This window comes from Lates calcarifer, linkage group LG19 (genome assembly GCF_001640805.2).
Source record: "Lates calcarifer isolate ASB-BC8 linkage group LG19, TLL_Latcal_v3, whole genome shotgun sequence".
NCBI classification, from domain to species: domain Eukaryota; kingdom Metazoa; phylum Chordata; class Actinopteri; family Centropomidae; genus Lates; species Lates calcarifer.
In genome coordinates this window covers 360,804-387,725 of record NC_066851.1, presented here as the reverse complement: position 1 = coordinate 387,725, position 26,922 = coordinate 360,804, and the positions used below count along the sequence as shown (strand labels likewise).

Below are 26,922 nucleotides of genomic sequence, written 5' to 3'. Positions count from 1 at the left end.
TCTTCTATAGTTCTTCTAATCTTTATGTGCCTGCTGTGCAAAGAAGCTTAAAATGTTGCCATGACTTTGATCTTTATGTTGTACCTTTAAATCTGCTAAAAAAAAAAAAAAAAAAAAAAAAAAAAACGTTTATGAGATTCATGGCATTTTAGGGAGGGTGGTTACAGCTTCTTGGAGGATTTATCAGTGATTCACATGACCAGCCAGATGGTGGAGCTCTCCTTTGCTACTTATTTCTTAAACTTGCCATATTTCCCATTGTGTTTGGAGTGTGGACACATGCTGTATATTTTCATACTCAACTACTCAAGTTTTCCCAGAAAATACTAAGAGTTAGGTTCCAGATTCTGGAGATATGGGATTGCCACTAGCTCCAGAATCTCATTCCGGTATCTCACTGCATTGAGATTGCCTTTGATGATAACAAGTTCCATTTAGCCTGTGAGAGAGATACCACCCCACACCATCATACTGTCCCCATTCAAATATGTCACACAATCTGGTGAGGCTGGTGACCAACATAAGTAGGAGGTGCCAAGCTGTTGTGGCTGTGTATGGATCTTCCACACCCTACTAAGGTCCCCCGACAGTGTAGTTAATAAAGTATAAAAAAGGGGATTTGGGCACATTTTTTGGTGGTTCAATCCTTGGCTTCTCTGGACCAACTTCCAATATTTAACTCTGCATTTAGCTGGGGGGGGGTTTCTACAGAAACCATCCAGCTATCAAAATGTTTAGCTTTTCCTGGACATTTATGCTATTTACACTACAATTTTGCAGTGTGAGGTTCATTGGCACAACCAGTTGAGTGAATGCTTGCCAATCGCAAGGTTGGCAGTCCGATCCCAGGCTCTTCCGGTCACTGAACCAAAGTGAAATTTTACATATTATCCCGATGGCAAAGCATATTCTCATGCTCACCTAGTCAAACGCTAACAAAAAATACTAACATCTCGACAAAAAAGCTTTGTTTTTCAAGTTGCGCACCCAGTAGAGCACGTGCTTCCCCATCTGAAGCTTGGAGGTTGAATGAATCAGGGAGGCATTGAGTTTTCAATGCCAGATTAATCACATCCATAAGGAGAGGACTGAGTAAATCCTTAAATTCTTTATATAATTCAGGGGGGAAACCATCCTGCCTGGGTAATTTATTAGATCCTAAGGAGGATAAGGCATTTTTTACAGATAGACAGATGTACTTTATTGATCCCATGAGGGAAATTCTTGTGTTACAGCAGCAGTAAGAGACAGCAACAATATCAAGGTATCAACAAACAATAAGAAAAAAGTAAGACCTATAAATACTAAGAAAGTCTTTAAAATATATACAGGAGAATCTATACAGGAATATAATTTAAGTCACAGTTCAGTATTTTTTTCTAAGAATGGATGTGCAAAAACTGGCAGTGAAATGTACAGGAAATATATACAATGTTACAACATGTGCTACTGTTAGTGAATCAAGTGAATAGATAGTCCCAGTAATTTCAGAATGTGTATACAGGTGGCAATGTTCATCTGACACACGCAACTGAGTTGTTTTATAGACCTATGGAGAATGGCAGGAATGGTTTCCTGTAGTGTTCCTTGTGACAGTGGAGCTGAATGAGTCTGTTACAGTATGAGCTCCGCTGTCTCTGTATTGTTTCATGAAGCGGGTGAGATGAGTCGTCCATGATGGAGAGCAGTTTGTTCAGTGATCTCTTGGCCCTCACTGACTCAAACGCCTCCAATGACAGTCTCAGTTTTGCGGATTAGTTTGTTGAGTCTATTGGTATCCCTGGCACTGATGCTGCTCCCCCAGCAGACTACAGCAAAGTAGATGGCACTAGCAACCACAGACTGGTAGAGAATCTCCAACATTTTGTTGCACACATTGAAGGATCTGAGCCTCCTCAGGAAATAGAGTCTGCTCATCCCCTACACAGCATCAGTGTTGGTGCTCCAGTCCAGGCTGTCATTCAAGTGGACATCCAGATATTTGTAGTCCTCCACAGTTCCAACCTTGACGGTTATGGGTCTGGTCACAGTCCTAGTCTTCCTAAAGTCCACCACCAACTCCTTGGTCTTGTTGATGCTTAGGAGCAGATGATTCCTGTTGCACCACTCCACAAAGTTAATCCTCTGTACTCTTGACTCCTGTCCATTTCTAATACACCCCACCACTGCAGAGTCATCAGAGAACTGCAAATGGCATGATTCAGTGTTGTACTGAAAGTCTGAGGTATATAAAGTAAACAGAAATGGAGACAGGACAGTCCCCTGAGGTGCCCCTGTGTTACTGACCACCACATCAGACAGGGAGGACCCCAGCTGCACAAATCTGATAGATAGTCAGCAATCCAGGAGATGGTGGACATGCTGACACCCATCCTGAGCAGCTTCTCTCTCAGCAACAAAAGCTGGATGGAATTAAAAGTACTGGAGAAATCAAAAAACATGATTTTCACTGTGCCTCCAGCATCAGTGTCTGAGGGGGTGTGAAGACCTGTGTGGGAGGTCCTGTGTGGGAAGGCCCAGCAGGGGGTCCTGAGCTGAACTTATTTTAGAACACATTCAGCTCGTTGGCTCTGTCCAGGTTTCCCATCAGGTGGTGGTCTTTGATGCTAAAGCCTGTGATCAGCTTCATGCCTTTCCTACACCTTCCTGATGTTGTTCTGCCGAAGTCTTTTCTCCAGCTTCTGTCTGTAAGAGTCTTTACACTCCCTCAGTCTCACCTTTAGTTCATGCTGTATCCCTTTCAGTTCATCCTTGTCTTCAGCCCTAAAGGCTCTCTTTTTCCTGTTAAGAAGATCCTTCAGGTCACTTGTTGTTTGGGAAACGGGACAGTCCTGGTGGGGATGATGTTGTCCTCACAGAAGTTGATGTAATCTGTGATGCAGTCCCCTCCACCTTTCTTGTTACCGCTCAGTGTAATGTCCCTGTCCACCCGAATGGTCTTAAAGCCAGGTATGGAGGCACTGTGGTTTGGGAAATCCATGTGCAGCCAGGTCTCCATGAAGCACAATAAACTTCTCTCTCGGTTCTCCCTCTGGGTCCAAATCAGTGCACACAATTCGTCCATCTTATTCCCCAAGGACCTCACATTCCCCAAGATAACAGATGGAACCGAAGGTTTAAATTTCCTCTTCTTTGCTCTCAGTTTTGCCCCAGCTCTGCACCCCCTGTGTCTCCTCCTGAGGTCCGCCGGGATCTCGGGCCTTGCTCCGGTGAGAGACGATGTGTTAGAGAGCGCTAACAGCTGATTGCGCGTGTATTTAAACATGGTGCCACTCCACTCAGCCCAGGGCCCCACCGCAAAAAGTGATGAAAACAGAATGAGGGCCATAAAAAATGGTAAAAAAATGTATGTAGGTCATACTGAAGGACATCCTTAGTAGCCCCCCAGATAGCAAAAACCTTTGGCCCGGATCCACATGAAAGCCGTCTCCTCCGGCTGTAGCGTACATATGGTTTAAGTTGGCATGCCAGATCAGGACCGAATGTGGTTGCCAGGTTCAAAATGGCCCTTCATTCTGTTGCAGATCTACAGGTTTGGACCGGCTGAGTGCACCCAAAATTTGAATTTGAATTTTGAAACGGGTTTGGGCCAAACACACATCTCAGACCTTGTCCAAAACACCAAACCTGATAGTGGACTGCTTTATTACGTGGAAAAGAAGGGGATCGGAACAATTGTTTAATATTAAAATAACTTTTTTACTTCAACTTTTAGCATTTTAACAGCATAAAAACATTCAAATTCACTGTAATATCGACACACAATAAATGAACACATTTCTGTTGTAGCAGATTATGAACACATACACACCCACACAACCAAATGGTCATGGGGATCAACGGTCCAAGTTTGCACCCGCGAGTTTCACCCTTTCTCTCCTTCCCTTGAACCCCACCAGCTCACAGCTCCGAAGTGGTAAGTTTTAGCTTTCTAATTTAGTTTCTGTGTATTAGTGTCAGTGCCTTTTAAAAAATACTTAAAGTCCCTTTACCACATAAATTAATGTTAACAGTTTTGGGAGCAATTTGTAATGGTTTGGGAGCTAAAAAAGAAAATAAAGCCACCAGTCGATTATGTTTTGTATCAGCCAACAAGATAACTTTACACTTTTATGTATTTAACTGTACGTAAGTCTGTAAAAACAGAAGCGTATCTGTAAATTAAACTAGCTAATGCTAACAGAAGTCCATAGCATTGTTTATTTGATGCGCTAGCTCACATGCAACCATAATACGGTAATATTATATAACACATAACGTTCAGCTATGATTACAGGTGATTAACGTTAGTCATTAAATCTCTCACCATTGTAATGCTGATAATGTTAGCTACAGACACTGGCTCCAAATGTTAGCTAACTGTACAGCATTTGAGTATAGAGAAGTAGTCAACATCAAATCCTGCTGCATGCTTACATGCAAATTGAGAGAAGGGACAGACGATAAGAGCAGTGACTCTATCCTTGTGCGTTAATACAAGAATAAAATGCTTATGAGCTTCTAAACTTAACATAGAAACTCTTGATTCATAAATTATCAAAGAAGCTGTGGAGCTGTTCACAGAGCTCAGCGTGACACTGTCCCACGTCGATCCCCTCTACTGTAGCTGAATTAAATTAATTTAAACACAGTAATAATGTTTCTCATGGACTTTAAATATGAAATTCAATTGGGAGCTGTCCATGATGCTATAATGTTATTGGTCCTGTCCTACTAGCCCCTCTCAGGACTGTGTGTGGGACGGTATGACAGTATGTCAACGTGCAGTCCCGAGAGGAGCTAGCTGTCTTGCTAGCTTGTTCTGTGACAAGTAACTCAAAACTATAATCAGTGAATCAGCAGATTTAACAGTTATCGTTATGTGGTTTACCCCAGACTAGCAGTTTCAGACACATTTAAATGTATATCCTTTAAGGATCAAGAAAGTTCATGCCACACATGCTTGCTGCACGTATGTTAGACAGCTAGAATTGATTTTAAAAATGCTTTCTCTTAGATACAGTTAATAGTAGGCCCTACTTCTATTTCTATAGACTTTATTGTCACTTTGTAAAATATATACAAAATTGGCTACATGCCAGATAGTTTATATATAACAAACACATATGTTTGAATAACACTGAAGGTTTTTTGTTTATTGTATTCGTTTATATTAATAAAATACTAAAATAGTCATGCATGTTACTGTATATTAGTAGCAGTAGCCCAAGCATGCTCTATTTTAGTATTCAAAATGTTTCATATCTCACAAATTTGTCTTTCAGATTCTTCATATAACGACAACTCGTCCTCTTGAGGTACATACTCAGACATCAACATGAACAGACGCAAGGTACCTGTATCTAATTCTGCTCTAAAAAGGATTAGATTAGATCAGATTAGATTAGATAGACTTTATTTATCCCACTTGTGGGAAATTCACATGTTACAGCAGCAAGAAAACAGGAGTGACCAAAATAGGAAAATAGAAAAATAAAAAAAATAAAAAATAATATAAAAAATATAATATAATATAGAAAGGCACAGAAGTAACAAAGTGACAAGGTTAAAATGCAAGATTTAGCCAGAAGACTTGAGGATATTCAATATGAGATGGCTGAAGTTCAAGTCCCATTTAAACAGTCTGCACAGCTCCCATCTCCCACAACTAGTGAACCACTTATAGTGGGCTCCACAGCAGTGGATGAAGACACAGACCATGTGCATTGTTATGATGACTGTGAGGTTACTGACTCTGATGGCAGTCAGGGAGAGATGTCAGACTCTGACGAGCATGAAAATCTAACTCAGTGCCTTTCTAATTGGGTCTTGACCTATGGAATACCCCACATTGCGCTTACAGCTCTCTTAGCCATCCTGAGCTTCCTAAAGACTCAAGAACCCTCCTTCACACAAGAACTGTCTATGTTGTTAAGGAACTGTGCAATGGTCTGTACCACTATTTTGGAATTAAATCAGCCCCAAGAAAGACATTGTCTAGATGGAAGGGACACACTGGTTGCTGGTTCCTGTTTGAAACGTCAGATAAACATAGATGGCCTGCCGCTTTTTAAAAGCTCAAGTTTACAATTGTGGCCAATTTTGGGTCTTTCGGTTACTATTTCTATGAACGAGCCGGTGGTGATTGGACTCTTCTTGGGTACCAAGAAACCTGACTCTTGTGCTATATTCTTGGAGGATTTTGTCACTGAACTTCCTGAACTTTAGAAGGGTTTTAATTTTGAAGATAAAACTTTGTCTCACTTTGAGATTTGATTCAGTCATATGTGATGCAACTGCATATTTGCTTGTGAAGAACACTAAATCATTTAATGGATATCATGGGTGTGTTAAGTGTACTCAGAATGGTGTGTTCATAAATAACTACATGAGTTATCCACTTTTAGACAGCAGTTGCAGAACAGATGATGCATTTTCAAGCAAAGCTAATGAAGATCACCATAATGATCCACATCCCTTCACAGGTGTCAATGTCGGAATGGTCTCCCAGTTCCCCGTGGAATATATGCACCTTGTGTGTTTAGGTGTAGTCAAAAGGCTGATAATTTCCTGGCTCAAGGGGCCTCTTAAGTTGCGGCTGCCTTCTCAATGTGTAAACAGGATCCCAGATAATCTCACGAACATGAGAGCATATATTCCTGATGAGTTTTCTTGTAAACCATGGTCGCTTAAAGAGATTGACAGGTGGAAGGCAATCAAATTAAGGCAATTTTTGCTCTGTACTGGACCTGTAGTGTTGTGTGGTGTTTTGGATTCAGTGATTTCCTACTGTTTTCTACTGCCATTGCCATATTTGTTAGCCCTAAACTGGTTGGAACTCACAGTGATTATGCAAGCAGCCTTTTACATGCATTTGTCAGTCAATATGGTGATTTGTATGGGAAAGATCTCATTGTATATATGTGCATTCTTAACTCATTTAGCACAGGATGCGACAAGGTTTGGCTGCCTGGACTCAATTTCACCCTTTCCATTTGAAAATTATTTAGCTAAACTCAAAAGGTTTGTTTGCAAACCCTCAAGTCCCCTTGCTCAGATAATTCACAGACTATCTGAAGAATCATCATTTGACAGTGAGCCTGTAAATATGCCAAATTTTCAAAAGGATCATTCTTGGGGTCCTGTCCCCATTGGCACTGTGGTTACTGGACAATATGGTGTGATGAAAACAGAGAAATTCACAGTAAAGATTGAGGCAAACAATAACACCTTTCTTATACAGGGAAATGTGTGCATTTCAAACATAATTATGTACAGAGATGATGTAAGTGGCATACAAGAAATTTATTGACAGGCAGCCATTTTTCACTTATCCCTTTGACTCAGGTGCTCTGAATATAGTCTGTGTATCTCAGCTACAGTGCAACACTCAAAGTGTCGGCAATCTCTCAGAAGTTTGTTTCATTACCCTACAAGGAGAAGTTTGTTGTCATCCCCATTTCATACACAGAATTAAGCAGACCTCTTAATAGAGTAATGATGTTGCTTTTTATTTTTATTTATTTATTTATTTTAATCTTCAGAAGTTCTATGGCGTCTTATTTACAGAGGAGAACACTGTAAATATAGTTCCCAGTGGTTGGGTCAAGGATGGAAGGTCTTATTGGCCAAATTATCCTTCCGATCTAAAGATAGACACGGCCATAAAAAACTGTGACGAGCCAGGTCCTGGGTGGAAAACCTTTGGCGTCTGCATCATATTTGCCAAAGGTAACTGAACTATTTTTTTCAATTTACTTTCAGTTCCAAATAATTTTTTTTGATTTTCTTTAGTGAGCACTTTTAAAAAGTCTAAAATAGTTAGACACTTAACTATGTTTACCACTTTGCAAAGCCTCACTACTTATTCCCAATGTGTGTTTTGTCCAAACAGATGACTGTTTTGAGGTGAGGTGAAAGATGAAAGAGTACCTTGACAGTGATACTGCTGGCTTACAGTCAGAAGAAGGCAGCCAACAGAAAAAGAGAAAAATAAAGAAAAAGTATGTACACTGTGATTGGCAGTTTGGTGAAAATACTTTGTTGTTGTTGATGTTGTTGATGATGTGTTGTTGCTTCTATAGATATCCAAGTGACACTGAACCAGCTATATCCAGTGATGACAACAATTCACCAAAGAAGAAGAACTACTTGTAACTTACCAGCTCTACCGCTTTTTCCTTTTTCCTTTTCCTCCAATTCCTCCAAATCAATACAAACGTATTTTATTAATGCATATCTGCATTTTATATGTCCTGTTAGCTTCCAACCCTCAGGACCTTGACAACGGCAGAAACTCAAGTATTGGCCTCAACCCATCTGGATCTTATGCCCCAAATCATGAACTATCAGGTAGAAATCATACTTGCTCAGCATCATTGAACTGTTACAATGTTAAATAGGAAGGCCTGTTGATTATTAGAAAGTTTTCCTTTTTAAAGACAGTAGTGCCATATTGTCTGAATTGGCTCCATTACCCTCCATGTGATCTCTCTGTCTCTTGCCTCGCTCTTTCTGCCTCTGCCTTCTTTTTGTCCACATTCCTCCTTTCTGGCTACTGTCTCAGGCACTAGCCCTTTCCCCTTGGCATCTCCATACAGAAGAAATGTTTCCCACAGCCACTGCTCAGGTTATACCACAGAACCTCCAAGCACACAGGATTTTCATGGTAAGAGTTTTGTGCCTTGTTGAATAAAACGAGAGTGAGCTAAATCTTACATAGACCTAATTATGCGTTTGCGCCCGTGAAAGTGGGAGGGCGGCATTGTTTTTGGGTTGTTTGTCTGACCTTCGATGATGGCAGGACTTTGTCAACTTCCATCATGCTTAGTTGCACCTCTGGTTCTAGAACAGAACAGAGCTATATTTTCAGGCCAGCACTGAGGATTAGACAGAGTTCTGAATACCTTGTTCAGGTAGGCTAACAGAGTGCTACAGTTTGCAGACCTAAAACCCAGAAGCCGTTTGTCAAATGTTTTTTGAACAGGTTTTCTGTCACGTCTGAAATAAGGCCCTTGTTTAACACACGCTGGAGAGATTCTCATGTTATGCTCTCTGACATAAAACATATCAGTAAAGGCCCCACTTGTGAATTTTGAAGCTTGCATGTGTCTTAATAAAAGATGGTTGCTAACAAGTGGCTACATGAGACTACCCATTCTATTGGATTACAGCTAGCCAATCCTATTGGCTTTTTCTCAAGAGAGCTATGGCGATGCTAACCTCTGGGTTAGCTTAAAAAAAATATGTAATCTGCAATAGAATTTTGCAAGTGAGAAGAAAGTGTGCAAAAGTTTCTCTGCCAACCAGTCTCCTCCTCCAGCACGCCTTTCTTCTAGATGGTGTGCAAAAGTTTTTATGATATAGAATTAGAGTGATTTTTTTTTACTCATTTGTTTACATTCTTTTAGCTCCACAGATGTACATGTTGCTGCTATTAGAAAATATAAAGCAACATTTGTCACAGCTGGCCACAGCTGTCATCGTTCTCATGGCGAGAACAGGATTTGCCCCTCATGTCCCCGGTGGAATGCCAGAAGAATTAGTTTCCCCTTGATCCAGGGGGTTGAAGAATTTGAAAAACTGGCTTCAGAACCCCGAAAATGGAAGAAAAAAGCAAAATTTTGTAAGTTCCTCAGTCAGGGCTTGAATTGTTATTGTGCTTGTTTTATTTTTCATATGACAGTTTTTGGATCCTATATGGATATTTCATTGAGATGACTAGAATGAATGATATAAACCAATATCCACACAGTAGCTGCTTGTGTTGTTGTACATTATTTTGATAATATTCCTCGTCCCTACCCTCTTTTCCAGGTTTCTGCTTTGGCAGCTGTTGGGGGACAGGACACAAAGAGGGTCATATGGAATGTCCTTGCACAACTGTTCCCATGCTGTGTTGCCAAACAAATTAAATGGAAAGGGGTAAATGGGGAAAAGCCTTCCACAAAATGGGGGCCAGAAGTGTTCTTGTGCGTAAGCAAGCTAACTTAGCTTTAATTAGTTAGTGTACATCTCATTACTGCTTTTAGTATTTGTGATATGAATTAATTACAGGTATTATACAGTCTTAACACTATAGCTGGGCTGTGCCATCTAGTCAGCACATAAGCCATTAAAATGTATTGTTTGTGTGCTTGTTTTTGTGCAGGAGCAGTTCAAAGATGCTCTTCCGGCGCAAATGACACAGAAATAGACTGTCCATGCCATTTAATTTAGCCTGTGACAGAGGGGGAGGATGCCAGGAGCAAAACAAAACACAGCAGTCCTAAACCTTGCATGTATATTTTCTGTTGTCACCTGTTGACTGATGTCCTTAAATGTGCCATATTTGACAGTTTTACAATGTTTTAAGTCTAAAAATAAATTCAATACAATAAATAATAAATGGGTGTTTTTTATGGAAAGGGAGGGGGGGGGTTAGATTAGTTACTTGGATTATTGTCAAATTGCCCCATTACATTGATTACATTAATGAATAGGATATGGTTAGTGGATCCAAACCGCATTTGGTCCAGATGAGATGTTTTTGCTATGGAACCAGCCCAGCCATATCTGTAGCAGATCTGTGATCCAGACCCGCACCGTATTTGGACTGTTGTGCGTTTGGATTAAGGACCAGATCCATTTGCCAGATCCATCACACACAGCACATCTGTGCCTTCTTTGGCCCGGGGTCCAATTGCTATCTGGGCCAGCACAGGAAAAGCCAGCACAGGAAAAGATAACAAAAAGAGACTACAAGAAGAAGAAAAAAAAAAGAAAAAAAAACAACATTAACACTAACAACACTAATGCTCAAGAGCTGCTGCAACAGGCTGCTGCTCTCACTGCACCATTTTTCATTTCAGTTTAAAGTATAATTTGAGAGCTCCAGGACAAGTGTCTACCTAACTCCGCTGCATCACGTGACCCCGTGATTGTGCAGTCTCGATCATGAGAGAGCTATCTAACAGTCAAGTTCCCATACCACACTGTGATGGAATTGGTCAGGATGCTCCAATTGTACTCCTTTAGAAGTTGCTGGTGACCCTGGCTGACATATCAAATTTCCTCAGCCTCCTACAAAAGTACAATCTCTGCTGTGACTTCTTGATGATGTGCTGTGTGTTGTGTGACCAGGTGTACAGTGGTGTAGGTAGCTCCCCTTTCCTCCTTTGGTCAACAGTCTTTTCCTTGGTCTTATCTGTGTTGAGGAAAAGATTGTTTTTGTGACACAAAGACACCAGATCTGCCAGTTCCTTCCTGTATGAGAGCAATAGGGTAGTAGTCATTTAAACAGGCCATAGTACTTCTCTTGGGGACAGGGACAATTGTGGTGGACTTGAAGCAGGAGGGCACTGAGGCTTGCATGAGGGACAGATTAAATATGTCAGTGAACAGATCAGCTAGTTCTGATGAGTAAACCCTGAGAACGCAGCTGGGGATGTTATCTGCGCCAGCTGCCTTCCTGGGGTTTATTCTCCTCAGAGCGTTCCACACATCCACAGTGGACACAGTGACAGGTGAGTCCTGCATGGCCCCTGTGGTTGTAATCCATCTCTGCTGGCTGGTATTGAGAGCCTCAAAGCAAGCGTAGAACTCATTCAGCTCCTCTGGCAATGTACTGCTGGAGTTTGTGACTCCTTCCTCTCTGCTAATAGTCTGTGATGTGTTGCAGGCCCTGCCACATGCACCAGGAGTCTGCAGTGGTGTAGTATTCTTCCAGCTTTAGTCTGTACTGCCTTTTAGTCTCTTTGATTGAATCAGCATCAAATACTGGATGCCTTCGTGTTGAAGTAAACCTGGCAGGTCAAACTGGGAGTACTGGGCAGGGGAATTAATTATGTCAATGTGGCTAGGGAGAAAGAGATTTGTATTTGCTATTGCTTAGCCGACAGATATGAACTTTTCCTAAATGTAGGTGCTCGGACTGTGAAGCTGTTGATTTCCATGACAGATGACAGTGCACTGGAACTTCCACCTAGAGCCTTAAATGCTATGAAAGATGTTATTCCACACAAAAGGGAATAAAATTGTGTGAAACATTGCATCTTAGACATTCATAATCTTAGGTATTCATAAAAAGAAAAAAAAATGTAAATATAGACTGCAGCCAGATATTAGCTTCATCAACACCAAATTAAATGCAAATACCATTTCTATTTCTTACAATGTTTCTTTTTCTACTCCACAGTTCAGCATTTGGACCCAGTAAACAGGAAGAAGAGGACTATGAAGATGTGCCCATAAATAAGACCTGGGTCTTATCACCAAAGATCTATGAAAGCGATGTGACTTTGATCCTAAATAAACTGCTGCAGGGTTATGATAACAAACTGCGGCCTGACATTGGAGGCAAGTCTAGTTCATTTTCCACAAATCCTCTTTGTTTCAACACATACAATATACAGTATTTGATTAGGTACAATTGTCCTTGATCATTCTTGTCTTGAGTAAAATTTGTGATTTCTGACATTGGGCTACTATGAATAGAATTTGACAAATTATTGTAACTGTAGTTAGAAAGTTCATCAAGAAATATATTTTCTAATTTGTGATGAAATTGTAGATGTTCCAACAATTATTTTAAATATTTTAAGCACTTCCTGTCTGTGTTTTTTTTTTTTTTTTGTAAGGTAATTAGATTGGTCACGTCTTAGTTGCTTTGACTGCTAACTGAAAGCTTGTTTTAAGAAAACAGCAACAGTAGTATTAAGGCCATGTAAAGGTCATCATGCAGATTAAGTGCGTACAATCCATCCATTGTGTGGTTATAATAATTTCTTTTGAAAAAGGCATCAAAAGTTGATGAATGTTCTAGTGTTTAAACCCACAGAGGGACTGAGTCTTAGATACTGTACACTTACTTCCAGATATACAATGTATAACAGTTTCTTAAGTGCTTGAAGTAAATAAGATTAGAGCTGAGCAATAAAACAAATGTACGCAGTATGAGTTATCATAAAGGACATGAAAATTATAGTATGTTGTTACGGTCCGTTAGCACCCCTTAGCGGTGCACTAGGAGGAAGTGAAGTCAGAGTGAGAGTAACAAGTTTTTGATAGAATGGAGTCTTGCCCGGGGTGGCAGTAGAGACTAGATCCTGTGAACAAAAGTTGCAGAAACATTAGATATTACTTGATAAAAGTAGATGGTAAGTGAGTAAAAACTGAAGAGCAAGCAGATAGTTTTGCTGCAGCAATGGAACTGCCCTGTTAAAGAGCATTTGTACTGGAAATTCTGGTGAGTTAGTGCTAGCTAACTAGCCACAACAGTGATGGACCTACCAACATCGTCCAAATGGTGTTTGTATCTGCCAGTGTCTTTTTTATTGAGAACACAACCCAGACTGAACTTTGCTCCAAGAGTTGCCATCAGCCCACTGCCTCTGGGATTCCATCTCCATCATCACCTCTTCCTCGACATTCATGGAATCTTTGTCGTCTTTGTTCTCCACCTTCACTATTCATGTTTCTGATTTCTGCATCATCATAACATCTGATAGCAGACACTGATTGTTTATTGAGAGGTATTTCAGCTGTTCCACTTGTATGCTCTCCTGTAGAAACTAGATGTAAATGTAAATGCTGGGGGGAAATACACACCAGGTGGGTTATACAAACATCTGCTGACATCAACTGTTGGGAAGCCTCAAAGCCTCAAAACAGCAGTAGCCATAGATTCAGTTTACATACATTGTCTTGACTTTCATTTAGGCAAAAAGGGCTATCTATAGTACAGTTATTCAGTAGGGATAAGACACTGATCTATGTCTTATGTTATTTTTCAGTGAGACCGACAGTGATTGAAACAGCTGTATATGTCAACAGCATTGGACCCGTGGACCCCATCAACATGGTGAGACTGCTTCCTCCAATTTCCTTGGCTTTTTTCTTTGATGTAATGCTACTGATGTAGTGGATAATTGACAGAAAAACAACAAGTGAAGGGCACTTATTGTTAAATAACCAGCATGTGCAAGCTACATTGAACATTGTAGACAATGAATTTTTGCACAAAATATAGTAGCAACTTATCCAATATTTGGGTGTTGAAGTTCATTCTTTCAAAGTTATTTGTAAATGTTACAGTATTGTAACAGAAGACACAACAATCTTCCACACACCGGCTTCTCCAGAACTTTCAACCTCCATTCACTGAGGAAGATTGAAGTTGGGTTTCCATCCAAATGTCGTGCAAATTGTTAGAAAAAGCTAATAAATGTGCACTTCCATCCACTGCCATGAAATGAACATTAGGTGTTGGTTTGTTGAGTGAAACAACTTTTTCCAGTCAGTGCCATTAAACCATTGCAGAAGAAGAGAGCTAGAGCATTCGATAACATGATAAAAAACAGTGCCAGTCCCACCTCCAACTGTGAAAAAAATGTAGAAAATATAATAGGAATGTGACATTTCTGTTTCCTTCAGTAGACACTGAAATTACATGATTTAAAAACAGGTGTATGGAAACCCACTTTGAGATGTAGTTGAAAGTGCTTGATAAAGCTAGTAAGTGCACCTTGATTTGAGGTTTTTGTTGGCTTGTGTGCCAAATTTCATGGCAGTTCAACCAATAGTTGTCGAGATATTTCACTCTCAGAAAAAATGTTAGCCTGTTAGTGGCACCATACTAAAGGCTGGGATCACCAAAGTCATTAGCATTCATTGTCTGGAAGGCAAGAGATTTTGTGTTAATCCCTGAAGTCCCAAAATTTTAATTGCCAAATTGAAATTTTCCCTGATGATTGTACTACATGAAAAGTTAGGGGTGAAAGTGATTACAGTTTATCCTGAGAGGAACACAAATGCTTGTACCACATTGAATGGCAAAACATGGCTTGCTCCAGGGAATTCCCTATTAGGTCTAGGGAATTATTCAAGTAACTGTTAAATGTATTCTTGTATGGTGAAGTTTTTTAAAATTGGCTTTATTTGCATGGGTTACCTAACTCTGTTGTAGGAATACACCATTGACATCTTCTTTGCCCAGACATGGTATGACAGCCGACTGAAGTTCAACAGCTCAATGAAGTTGCTCATGCTTAATAGTAACATGGTAGGCAAAATCTGGATTCCTGACACATTCTTCAGGAATTCACGCAAATCAGATGCCCACTGGATCACCACTCCCAACCGCCTCCTGAGACTGTGGAGCAATGGGAGAGTCATGTACACACTAAGGTAGGACAGTTATGCAGCCAGTTTGCTAACTTTTTTTGGGTAGTCATTCTTAATGTTAAAGTATCAACATGTTGTCTGTGCAGCTTTAGTGTGTGCATCTGTGTTTTTGTTGTGTAGTTCTCTTTTAGGTGACCCCAATTTGTCAAAGCACAATCTAATGGTCATATTTCTTTTCTGATGTACCTTTACTATGTTCAGTCACACTTGGGGAGGGAAAAAAACAATGCTGAGACTTGATTTTTCTCTGTCACAATTCTGTTTTTGTCAGGTTGACTATTAATGCGGAGTGTTACCTTAAGCTGCATAACTTTCCAATGGATGAGCACTCGTGCCCACTGGAGTTTTCAAGCTGTACGTGGTCAAACATTTTCCCCTCTCATTTTTGAACTAGTCATCTCGACTTCAACTTGCCCAGAGAGAGGGGCTTCTATGTGGGCTAGCATAGTGGCTAAGCCCATTATTGTTCTCTTTGCCAAAAGACCCATCTGCTTGAGGCTGCCCTCTCTAAGCCTGTACCGTATCTATCATCAGCTCCACCAGCAGAGAGAGGAGGTCACCCAGTCCCATTCTCTCCGACAGACTTAATGAATTATGCACCCTCGCCCAGTCTGATTCATGGTGTCTGTGTCATCCTTCATTTGTCTCTTGCATTGTGCTTTAGCTTCTCATGATCTTAATCTTCCACACACTAGTGAAAAATGCAAAGACCATTCCATGGAGTTGAGGACAAATGTTAGGACCAGTACAGTCACACTAAATGTCATCAAATGAGCACAAACCAGTGGTAATTTCATAAACAAAAACTATGAAACAACCAGAGATCTTACCTAAGAAATAACAGCATTGACCATTTGTTTAAATGCCAAAAAACACATATTCATCCTTACAGTTGTGCAAATAATGCTCCCTCAGCAGCAGTGTTGGAGGTAGAATGACTTTTATACCAATATAAACCCTTTAAAGGAGGAGGTCTGATCATATGTCATGTGACTTCAACACCAGAGATCTTAGATCTGTCTTCTACTTTTTATCTGTTCTGTAGTTAAAGGGTGACCATATTTTCCTAACCCACAGGCAAGTGGTTTTATTTGCACATAGTGACCTTAATCATAGAGGTGACATAGTTACGGTTAAAAATTGCCATAAGAAAGTATTACAGTCATACAGGTTATTTTGGAAAGCATTGGACAGAGATATATTTTGTAGTCTATTTATGATGACAGTTAGCCCAAATTTTTCTTACATTGACAGTTTAGAAATTTCCATTGGTGGAGAATTTTGAGGTACATGTACTTAAGTATTTTCAGTGTTTTATTTGACAGCTTTAGTTACTAGTTAGCGTTAATATTTTACACAGTGGTTGATATGATGAGCTTTTAAAATACAACCAGTGGTTTCCAACCTTTTTAGTTTCTGACATCTCACAAAAACCAGTGTGTAGTCAGGATCACATTTCAATGTCTGGGTTGTTAACAGCTCCACCAAGTTGTGAGTTTTCCCTAAACCCATGAATCATCTGTTGACTCCTCAGATTTATCTGGTGACCCTGTTTATAAACCTGCTTTACCTCCAGCGGCTACATCAGTAACATGCTGCTACACACTGATACTTCACTATTAATCATCTAATCATGTCAGATATAATCATATATCAGTCAAGGGGACCAAACCACCACTTTGACTTTAATACTTTAACTACATTTTACTCAGGTACTTCTACTGAAGAAAAAATGTTTCATGCAGAACTTTTACTTGTAATGGAGTATATTTACATTGCTATATTAGTACTTTTACTTAACTAAATGATCTGAATACTTTTTCCACCACTGCAAAAATACCTACTAGTGGCTATTACTGAAATTCCTGTCAAAGCTAACTTTTGACTACCACATTGTGTAGTACACACACTGTTATCATTATTATTGTTATTATTATTATTATTTACATTTTAAGACATTTTGCTCATTTGAGGAAATTTCATGAGACTGGGAATGTCAGTTCCATCTTGAATGCTCCCCTTTGCTTTGCCATGGTGCAATGTTCCCCTGTGATGTGCCATACACTGAATGATGGATGTTAGTTTCCTGTTGGATATTTTAGGTATCAGTAAGTCTTCTAATTAATCTATTATGTCTGTGTGTTGGGGGATTTCTCTAGATGGCTATCCCAAGAATGAGATCATGTACCGGTGGCAGAGACGGGCAGTAGAGGTAGCAGACCAGCGGTACTGGAGACTCTACCAGTTTGCCTTTGTAGGGTTGAGGAACACCTCTGATGTGGCACACACCCAGTCAGGTAGGAGATTATGGCCAAGTCCTGTTACATGTTGCCAGTCTCCAGCTTTACACAAGGCACTGATATTACAAGAATTTAGCTTTTGGATTAATTTCAGGGACGAGAACACTTTAATATCAATTACATCACATACATGTTGTGATTGGTACCTTTCCACCTGGTCCATTCTTGAATCCTTTCAGATGTATGTTATTATTCTACTGGAGGAGCCACGACCTGCAGCTGAATCAGAGCTCTCTGACACTGGGCAGTATGTTTCACTAGAGTAGTTTGATCATCTTCTGACTTCATTATGCCCTGCACAGATGCAAAGCACCCAATGTTAGACGCAGCAAAGCAACCCCATGACCCTGTAACTGAGCCTGGCCCATGTCTCACAGTGGGGATGGTGTTTTATTTCTCCATTTAAAAAGGCTGACTAACTGGTTTTAAGATTGAAAACACCTGTGCAGCTAATTGAGGACAATAGTCTGCTTTAAATATCACTACAATCCACTTCAGTCACCATTTCTTAGGAGTGCCAATAATTTTGTCCAGGCCATTTTAGAAGATCTTTGTAGAATAAGCAAGAATTCAGATCTTTCCAGAGCTTGTTTTTATTTTATGTGAAACCAAAGGCATGCAGAGCTTTAATTTCAACTCTTTCCAGGAGGAATGGAGCATTGTTTTAGTCAGGTGTACGGGTACCAACACTTTTGCACTGTATAAACAATTTGTTCTTGTTTTATCTATATTTTTTTGAACAGTTCTTCACTTGGACTTGTTACTTTTTTATATGTGGATCTACCTTATTATAAAACTTTCAGGTGAATATGTAATCATGACGATCTTTTTTGACCTGAGTCGAAGAATGGGCTACTTTACCATCCAGACCTACATTCCCTGCAGTATGATTGTGGTCTTGTCCTGGGTCTCCTTCTGGATCAATAAGGATGCAGTCCCAGCTCGCACATCTCTAGGTATATGATATGTTCACATGTTAAACACAGTTGAACTGAGTCAGAGTGCAAATTTGCCTTGTTCTGTAAACCACTGTCCTGGCCATGGTTTTATTTATTTATTTATTGTTGTTATTTTAGAGTAGAGATTTCTGTATTTGTTGTTCTTTTCCTCTGAGCTGAGCTCTGGCAGAAAAATAACAAATTAACATCTTTAGCCTACTTCTCCCCAGGCTTTATAGTTGTGCTATGTAAATTTCACACAGTGATTGGCCATAACTCTAGGAGGAACTTATTGTTTGAGACTTCAGCAAGGAACAAGACAAGTTAAAAACTAATTGTGGAATTTGCACTTTTTTAGGAATTAAAAGTAAAGTGAAGACATGTAATGCCATGCGTAATTCTTATTTATAAATTAACATTACACAAAGCTCACTATATTTGTCTTTTCATGTTACTACCAGATTGACTCAGTGGTGCTGAGATTAGGGCCCTGTGAGGGCTCCTTGTTCTTCTTGTTACTGAAGAAGCTTGAATTTGGCTCTAGGCCCCTTCAAAGGATAAACACTATAACTAGGGGATGGATATATACACCATTAAACGCTGGCATATTATTCCATTTAAGAGTATGTCTCTGTGACAATCCATTTAGGTATCACCACAGTTCTCACCATGACAACTCTAAGTACCATCTCCAGAAAGTCCTTGCCCAAGGTTTCTTACGTCACTGCTATGGACCTGTTCGTCTCTGTTTGCTTCATCTTCACCTTCGCTGCCCTCATGGAGTATGGCACTCTGCACTACTTCACCAGCAACAGACAGACCAAGAAGGCTAAAGCCAACAATAACACACAGGTAGCCACACGTCTTCTTTCTTTCAAAATTAAATTTATAGTAACATACTGAAATACCTGTGTGTGTGTTTTCCTCCACAGCAGAAAGCATCCAGCATGGTGAATATCCGACCTGGGACATCCCTGCTGCAGATGAACAACATTGTGCCGTATCACGAGGAGGATGATTATGCTTATGAGTGTTTGGATGGAAAAGACTGCACCAGCTTCTTCTGCTGCTTCGATGACTGTCGCTCAGGTGCCTGGCGTGAAAACAGGATGCACGTGCGGGTTTCCAAGATTGATTCTTACTCACGAATATTCTTCCCCACCGCTTTTGGCCTTTTTAATCTGGTTTATTGGATAGGTTATCTGTATCTATAAAACTAGTTGTCCTCAAAGAAGGACAACTGAAGTTTAACATTTGCAAACATTTCACAGGAGCAAAGCTGCTCTTGTAGCATAAATATACTCAGCAAACATGTATGGCAAAAAAGTTAACAAAATTTAAATCTAAACATAAATTGTGAATGACAGTGCCTTGTTTTTCCCCCACTAGTAATCAGGTATGGCAAATTTGTGATGTCAGTCACAATAAGAGTCCCCAGTGGGTAATTCCTAATCATTATGTTGACCCTCTGACCTTTCATTTAACAGCAAATGTAAAATTCCTAGTAAGGTAGCCCAGACATCCTTCGCTTCCAGGCTAGATGGGATATGTAATCCCTCCAGCAATTTCTGGGTCACCTATGTATGAAAATGGCCACAGAACGACATCCAACATACATCCTAATCACATGCATGAACATCTCAAGTCATTCCTTTCATCAAGGGGTAAGGAATGGAATACAGACTAGAAAATGCTTTTTTTGCAGAAAATGCTGTGTGAATGCTGCAGTAATGCTGTAGCAATGCTTAAAATAGCAGAATATATGAAAAGCAGAATAGCAAAATTGTGGAAAAGGTTGAAAATTTTAAGAAGCATAAATAGCTGAAAAACATTGAATAAGCATAAATGTAAAAAGGTTAAAAAGTTAACACATTTGATAGCGAAATGGTTTCTGCAGCGGAAAGTGCAGGAGTAATCGGTAAAATTTCACTGCAGGAGCCAGGAATCGAACCGCCAACCAAAAACTCCCATAGGATCCCATTCATTTTTTAATTGATAAAAAAATTAATATAAAATTGCCCATAAACATCAGCAAAAAGTTGAATACAAGCCGCAGCATTCACGCTATTTTTACAGTCCAGCTAACCCATTGACAAGACGCTGAGATTCTTGAAGTCCCTCCCTTGTGGCATTAAATCTCTACCAACCCATTCCTACACCCATTGCAGCTCTGACTCTGGAAATGTTTGCACAAGTAAAACTTCAGTGTACACAGAGGAGATATTGCCATCAAAACACAAACAAGAAAAAAACAGGCCAAATGTTTGTTTACTGTTTGCTACCATGCTACTGATATTATTGGGAAGCAAGAATGAGGAGGTGCATTGCACTTTATAGCTGTGATGTGGAATGGAGGGTTATTGTTCCCTCTGTTAAAGGTATATTCCCTGATATTCTGAGAGAGGCCAGGAGCTTTTTATGATGGAAACTCAGTTGAATTTCAATAATCACTTGAGATTTAAAAGATGAACAGTGAGTTTTGGGAAATCTGGGATTCAGGAACACTATTGGTCAACACAACTCAACCAGGGAATGTATCTTTAAATATCTGTACAAGCTCATAAGGGTTCTATTTTTCTAGTCAACAACTTGTAGTGTGATGATTAATGAGGTCAGACTGGGTCAGCCTCTGCTCAGAGGCTACTGCATGGAATAGCTTTGTAAAACCTTGTAAAACCTTGTCAAACAGTGCATTTTAATGAAGAGTGATGGTTGTTTTTCCCAGCAGCCAGATTTTATACCCTGATAAGTTACAAAAAATGATGGAATTGTCGTTGATGCACTGTTCAGGCTAATACTTATACACTCTCTGAAAACCTCTGTTCAAAATTTAAAATGTCCTGCTCTAAATAGTACATTTCCTTTCTGAAGATGTATGAGAAAACAATGTCCTTTACTCTACAGCTCATAGATTACTTGAATTTCCTTTTATACAGTTCTGTTGCATGTTTAAGACTCACTACATGGACTACATGGATTTTTATCATCCTGCAAATAATCTGAGACACAAGAAATTAATTCATATTGGCATATTTCTAACAACATAATCCAAGAATCACTGTACACAACATTTTCAAAACAGTGTGAATGGCAGCTATCAACAGAGTCAGTATCATAAAGGAGCATTTAACTATGACAGACTAAAAGCGTTTTTTCTTCTTTTTTTTCTCATTTTACCCATGCAGAAGTACAGCTAATAGGCAGATGTTCATAGGGTTGACATTCTCTAGTTTACTCTGAGTTAGAGGTGGAAGTGACCAAGTTTAATCATTTTGCTGATTCTAATGATAATGTTTTTTGTTCAGTTGTACACAGAGTCTGTTACTGGATCTGAAACTGTTCATTCAGCTCAGTCCAAATCAAAAATAGGCCCATATGAGCACTGTTTATGAGATTATTAACTAAGCAAACACCTCTCTGCAACAGAATCTGCACGTTATGCTGCCTTTCAGTAAGCTATCCAGAAAGTAATCCACTGTATCGCACAGCAGAGCTGACAGTGGCATTTTGTAAATCCAACAATGACCGATTTGTTGACAGTTCAGCTTTTACTCAATAACCAGATCCAACAGAGCACAGCATGGATTTTTATGTCATGTTAGGCAATTCATGTAATTAGTATTTTTGAAAAAAGACTCCTGTACTCTTTTTAGATCTAGTTAACCAGCAGTACACTCTGTATCCATATAGACTTTTGCGCAATTAAAAGAAGGAAAGGGAAAGCAAATACCACTGCAGGTATTTTTGTCATGCTCTAAAATGTAAGAATGGAAAAAATGACACCACAGATACTATGATAGTACAGAGAAGGTACACCAACATTAGCTCATTAAAGAACCACAGACAAGAGCTTGAACTACACCAAAGAAACTGTCAAATACAACTTTAGTTGCATTTCCTGCATAAATACCATGTTGCATTCAGTTGTGATTGCATCCGGTCTCAAATATGTAAAACATCAAATACAGAAGTCTTAATCCTTAAAACAACATTTCCTCTTCACCAAAATGGCATATCTCTGCCATGTTTATAGAAGTTTCAAGATGACATAGCTATAAATTAACCCACATTTCTATAATAAGTAATGTCTGATAGAGATTTCAAACATGCAAAGATCTAACAAGGAATGTACTGAAAGCTACATTAATCTATGCAAACATGAACATGTTGCAGTTCCTCTCTGAGTGTGATAACTCCTCCTTTACTTTCCTTGGTCTCAACAGGGGATGAAAAAAAATATATATCAAATTATTTTAATCTATTAGTGGTATTTAAAAAAATAGTAGGTATTCATTTAGAAAATGTCCATAGTGCACCAATAAAACTATGACTCATACATGAGAAATAGAAGATGGCTGTACATCCCACGTCTGAACCAAACTGAGTTTAGAGTTTTTCTGCTCAGATCATATATTTAGTTCACTTTCCAGTGATGACTAAACCACATTTTCGTAACACAACATACCACAACAAAGGTGGAATAGGTTGGAGACACATTTTTTCAAGTGTCTTTCTGGAGTTTTGGTTCACATTACAGTGAGTTAAGACTCCTGATCACAAAAAGTAGATGTGATCATGTTTGAGTAGGTCCTATTGTACTGTCCTACCAGTACTCACCACTCTGCTGCTCAGTTTCTCTTCTTAGAACAATTACTGCCCTCACTCACTGATCAAATGCATGGTCAAATATGTTACTTAAATTAAAAAAAACTGCAGTAACTGTAACAATAAAAATTAAGTAGATCCTACGTGAAAATACCAAGAAAATGACTGCAGCCAACTTTATTAGAGGCATCATACTCATGACATCATACTCATTTTGTGACTGAAGTCTGTGTGAGAAATTAATTAATCAAACAATGACTTATTTTAATAATGTCATTCAAGAAGAGAACTCAATTAGAATTCAGAGTTAAAACAGATTAAAGGTATGTATAAAATTCATAGAAAATATCTAAAATGAAGTGAACAATATGCAAAAGTTTTTTTCAAAAGTTAACAAAAGTTAGCTTTTTCAAAAGTTAAAATTTTCACTTAATTTTCAAGAATGACACTTTGAATCAGTTTGGAAAATAACCTTTCTCTAGATTACCGTGCACATACATTCACTATAGCTGAAATTAAAAAATATATAAAATATATATATATATACACTGTAACCAAAAATAAATGATACAGGCCTGAGTCATGGTCTGAACCCTAATGCCTAAAGCAAATGGCTGCTTGACTTGCTACTTCAAGTAATAGATATTTAAGCATACTTTCCATTGACATCAGTTGTCATCAGTTGTCATCATATAGCTGTGTCTGCTTTGTTTCTGAATAGCATGCTGTGTCGCCCTGTGGTGCCACCTCTACAATTTGGCAAAATCTTATTAAAATAATCAAAGGAGTTTGTGAACTCAACTTTTTACAGAGTTTAATCTGAGTTGTTGAGTTGAGTTGTAATCTTGACATGAATCACTTAATGTGAAGCACGTACAGGACGTGAAGTTTCATCTGTGGTAGAGAAGAAACAATCAGAAGTAATTAGTAGTGGAAACAGTATTTCTGTTTGATTTCATTTTATTAGGTTATAACATAAAAGGAAGCAATGTGTTTTGCACACAGTTCAAACATGACAGAGTAAAAACAACAAACATGATTATAACTTATTCTCCACAGTATTAAAAAGAGAAACAGAGAACAGCACAGTTTTAGGTTTGACTCTTTTGTTGGAAACATACATCATAAACAGGGAGTTAAACTGCCCTTTGCTGTATTTTTTATTTATTAAGGATGTCTTTATTTGTTAGTACCAGCCAAAATACCAGCTTTTTAAACAGAGAATTTACAGTATAGTAGGACAGTTTTAATACATAAAATCGAAACAAGCTGTTGAAGTCTAAACCACTGTAGAGAATAATAATGGTCATTACACATCAGTGTAGTTGAGCTTTCAGTTCCTTTGACCTCTCTCCACCTCTGTTGCTGTGAAATCCCTCAGTAGGTTTTGCTGCTTCCAGTCACATTATTCTTTGAATTTATAGTTGATAGCAAAAACAAATTTAGATCAAGGCATGTACAAATGAGAAATATTCCTCTAATGTAGCATTTCTAGCAGGCTTGAAAAACTTGCTGATACTGTACCAAAAGGAAATTCTGTAGATTCATGGGCTGCAAAATGTTAGCCTGATTCTCATTATGGCAATGCTTTTAAATATAGAATACTGCATTTTAACATAGTATTGGTCTAATATATTCCTCTCCTAAGAATATTTTTGTTTATTAAATGTATTTGTTCATATTTGGGGAAATTAATTAAAATACAAGCTGAACATGCTTAATATTTACAAGAGATTATTTTCAGCATAATAGATGTAAGCACCATTTGTTTTTCAGAGCTTCTTTGCCCAAACATCATAGCTACATTGCTCACTATATTAATTGCAGAGTATGATTTAAAGAATTGTGCACGTTTTCACAAAGCTGTGTTTTAGGGCTAGCACTGAGGGTTCCTGCCTGCCTACTGGCAGGATGGTCCAGTAGTTTCTATGGGGCCTTCAGTTCCCACAGCTTCTGAACTCCTCTGATTATTTTCATGATCTGTGTTTAAAAAATGCAAGTTTATATCGCTTTTCAAACTTTGTAAAGTGCAACTGAAATGATTCATTTAAATGTATTCACAAGTTGTAATTGTACATGTCAGACATTTTGTTGCATTCCCCTCCTTGTAAGTAGCTACAGACTAGAAATCGACTGCTGTATTTTTCTGGCCAACAACCTCAAAGATATGATCATGTGAACATGACAGTGAGGTTGTTACTAATGATAATAATGCTATGTATTGCATTCAGCTCAGGCCATATAAAAAAACATCTATCACCTGTGTACAATGTCATTCTCTGTAAATGTTGCTCATATTGTATCGTGACTACTAACACAATACACTGTGAAAAAATAAAACAGTGCCTGGAAAAAGATAAATTGGTGTTATCAGACTTAATGTTGCTGTAGGAAAATAAATGATAATTAAAACATTGCTTCACAGATCCTTTAACCAATCAGATATTGAGTTGGTGAGACCAGGGCCATCTAGCAGACCTATGATAACGTCAACATTTCCATGATTGGATGGTCAGTATTCTGCCCTCCCTGAACATTGTAGGCCAGTTTGGCAAAAGTTGTTAACCGCTTTCAAATGAGACAAGACTGTAAGGGTTCGACCCTGTTTTATTGCCTCAAACTTGAAAGAGCATGCATGGTAAAACAGAAATACAAACATAAAAAGCACAAGAGATTCAAATAGCTGAAAGTTGTTAACTTAATCTCTCTAGCATGATGCTAAGATACACAGGAAATCCCACAGACGCGCTAGCGCTAACACTATCAGCAGCATTTATTCCATTAGCATTGCATTTGATTAGAACCAAGCACTACTCACACCAAACAGTATAGACAGGGCATCACATTCCCTGCCTGGTATAATACTTATACCACTATACCTTATCTTTCTGCAAAAGACTAACTCTGAGATAGATCTCAAGTACACTTTACACGTACCCTGTCTGAATACTTTAACTTCAACTTTATGTACTTTACTGTCCTTACCACTTCTTCCTGGGTTGGAGTGTTGACAAGTAGTCCATTCTCAACCTCTTCCAAAAGGCTAGTTAGAGAGGTCATTGATGTCTTGCAGGTAGGTTTGCAGCTCAGGATCTTTGTGTGTTGATGTTGAGCTCTTTACAAGCACAGATGAAGTTTTTCCCTCAATCAGATCTCAGCATCTTGATGGGTCCTCTGAGGGCTATGAAGCATCTCAGAGCATTGATGAAGCTTGCAGTTGACATGGACTCTATGGCCTCTATATGAATGGCCCTGGTGCCAAGACGTGAATATGATAGCCCACCTTTTACTTTCTGCTTGGCCTCCTCTTGTCTTTCGTGAGGTCACAGTCCATGGGCCAAAGACTTCTAAACCAATGTGTGTGAACGCTGGTTCTGGAGAGTCAGTGTGGCGGTAAGTTCGACATCCGTTGCTCTGTTGTTTTACCTCTTAGCTTTTTACATGTGACACATTTGTGTATTATACAGGAAATAAGTCTTTTTCCTCCAATTAGCCAGAGTCCTGCTGATCTTACAGCTCCTTCAGAGAAGTGGTGTCTCTGATGAGTGACTTGTGCATGGTAATGTCTCACTAACAGTGTTGCGATGTGACTCTTTGGGATGATTAGGGGGTGTTTTTCTTCAAAGAGGATTTCTGCTGGTGATGTATGTGCCCCTACTCTCAGTAATCCATCTTTGTCCAAAAATGGAATCAGCTTTGGTAGTGGACTTTGTTCTGGTACCTGTTCACCTTTTGATACACAGTGCAACTCTTTTGCAAACACATCTTGTTGTGTAGCTTTAATGATTGTTGTTGCTGCTTGCGTATTCTCATCCTTGCCTTTGTCTGTGGTTTTTGTGATTTGTTTTGCTTTCTTGACCAGATTGGAAACTGCTCAAACTAGTGATTTCCAACTCAAGAATCTCTCAAATAAGTGTGTTTTTTGTTGTCTTTGTGCT

At 39.0% G+C, this 26,922-nt stretch overlaps 1 protein-coding gene across 1 annotated transcript in view; it reads left to right on the top strand.

Annotated features, from left to right (window-relative positions):
• Positions 1-25,345, top strand: part of gabrg1 (gamma-aminobutyric acid type A receptor subunit gamma1) — a 29,516-nt gene extending 4,171 nt beyond the window's left edge. The window contains exons 2-9 of the mRNA XM_018662223.2: positions 12,155-12,315; positions 13,752-13,819; positions 14,924-15,144; positions 15,413-15,495; positions 17,301-17,438; positions 18,245-18,397; positions 19,029-19,231; positions 19,312-25,345. Coding sequence (XP_018517739.1) covers positions 12,155-12,315; positions 13,752-13,819; positions 14,924-15,144; positions 15,413-15,495; positions 17,301-17,438; positions 18,245-18,397; positions 19,029-19,231; positions 19,312-19,593 — 1,309 coding nt within the window. The 3' untranslated portion in view covers positions 19,594-25,345. The remainder of the gene's footprint in view (positions 1-12,154; positions 12,316-13,751; positions 13,820-14,923; positions 15,145-15,412; positions 15,496-17,300; positions 17,439-18,244; positions 18,398-19,028; positions 19,232-19,311) is intronic.
• The last annotated feature ends 1,577 nt before the right edge of the window (positions 25,346-26,922 follow it).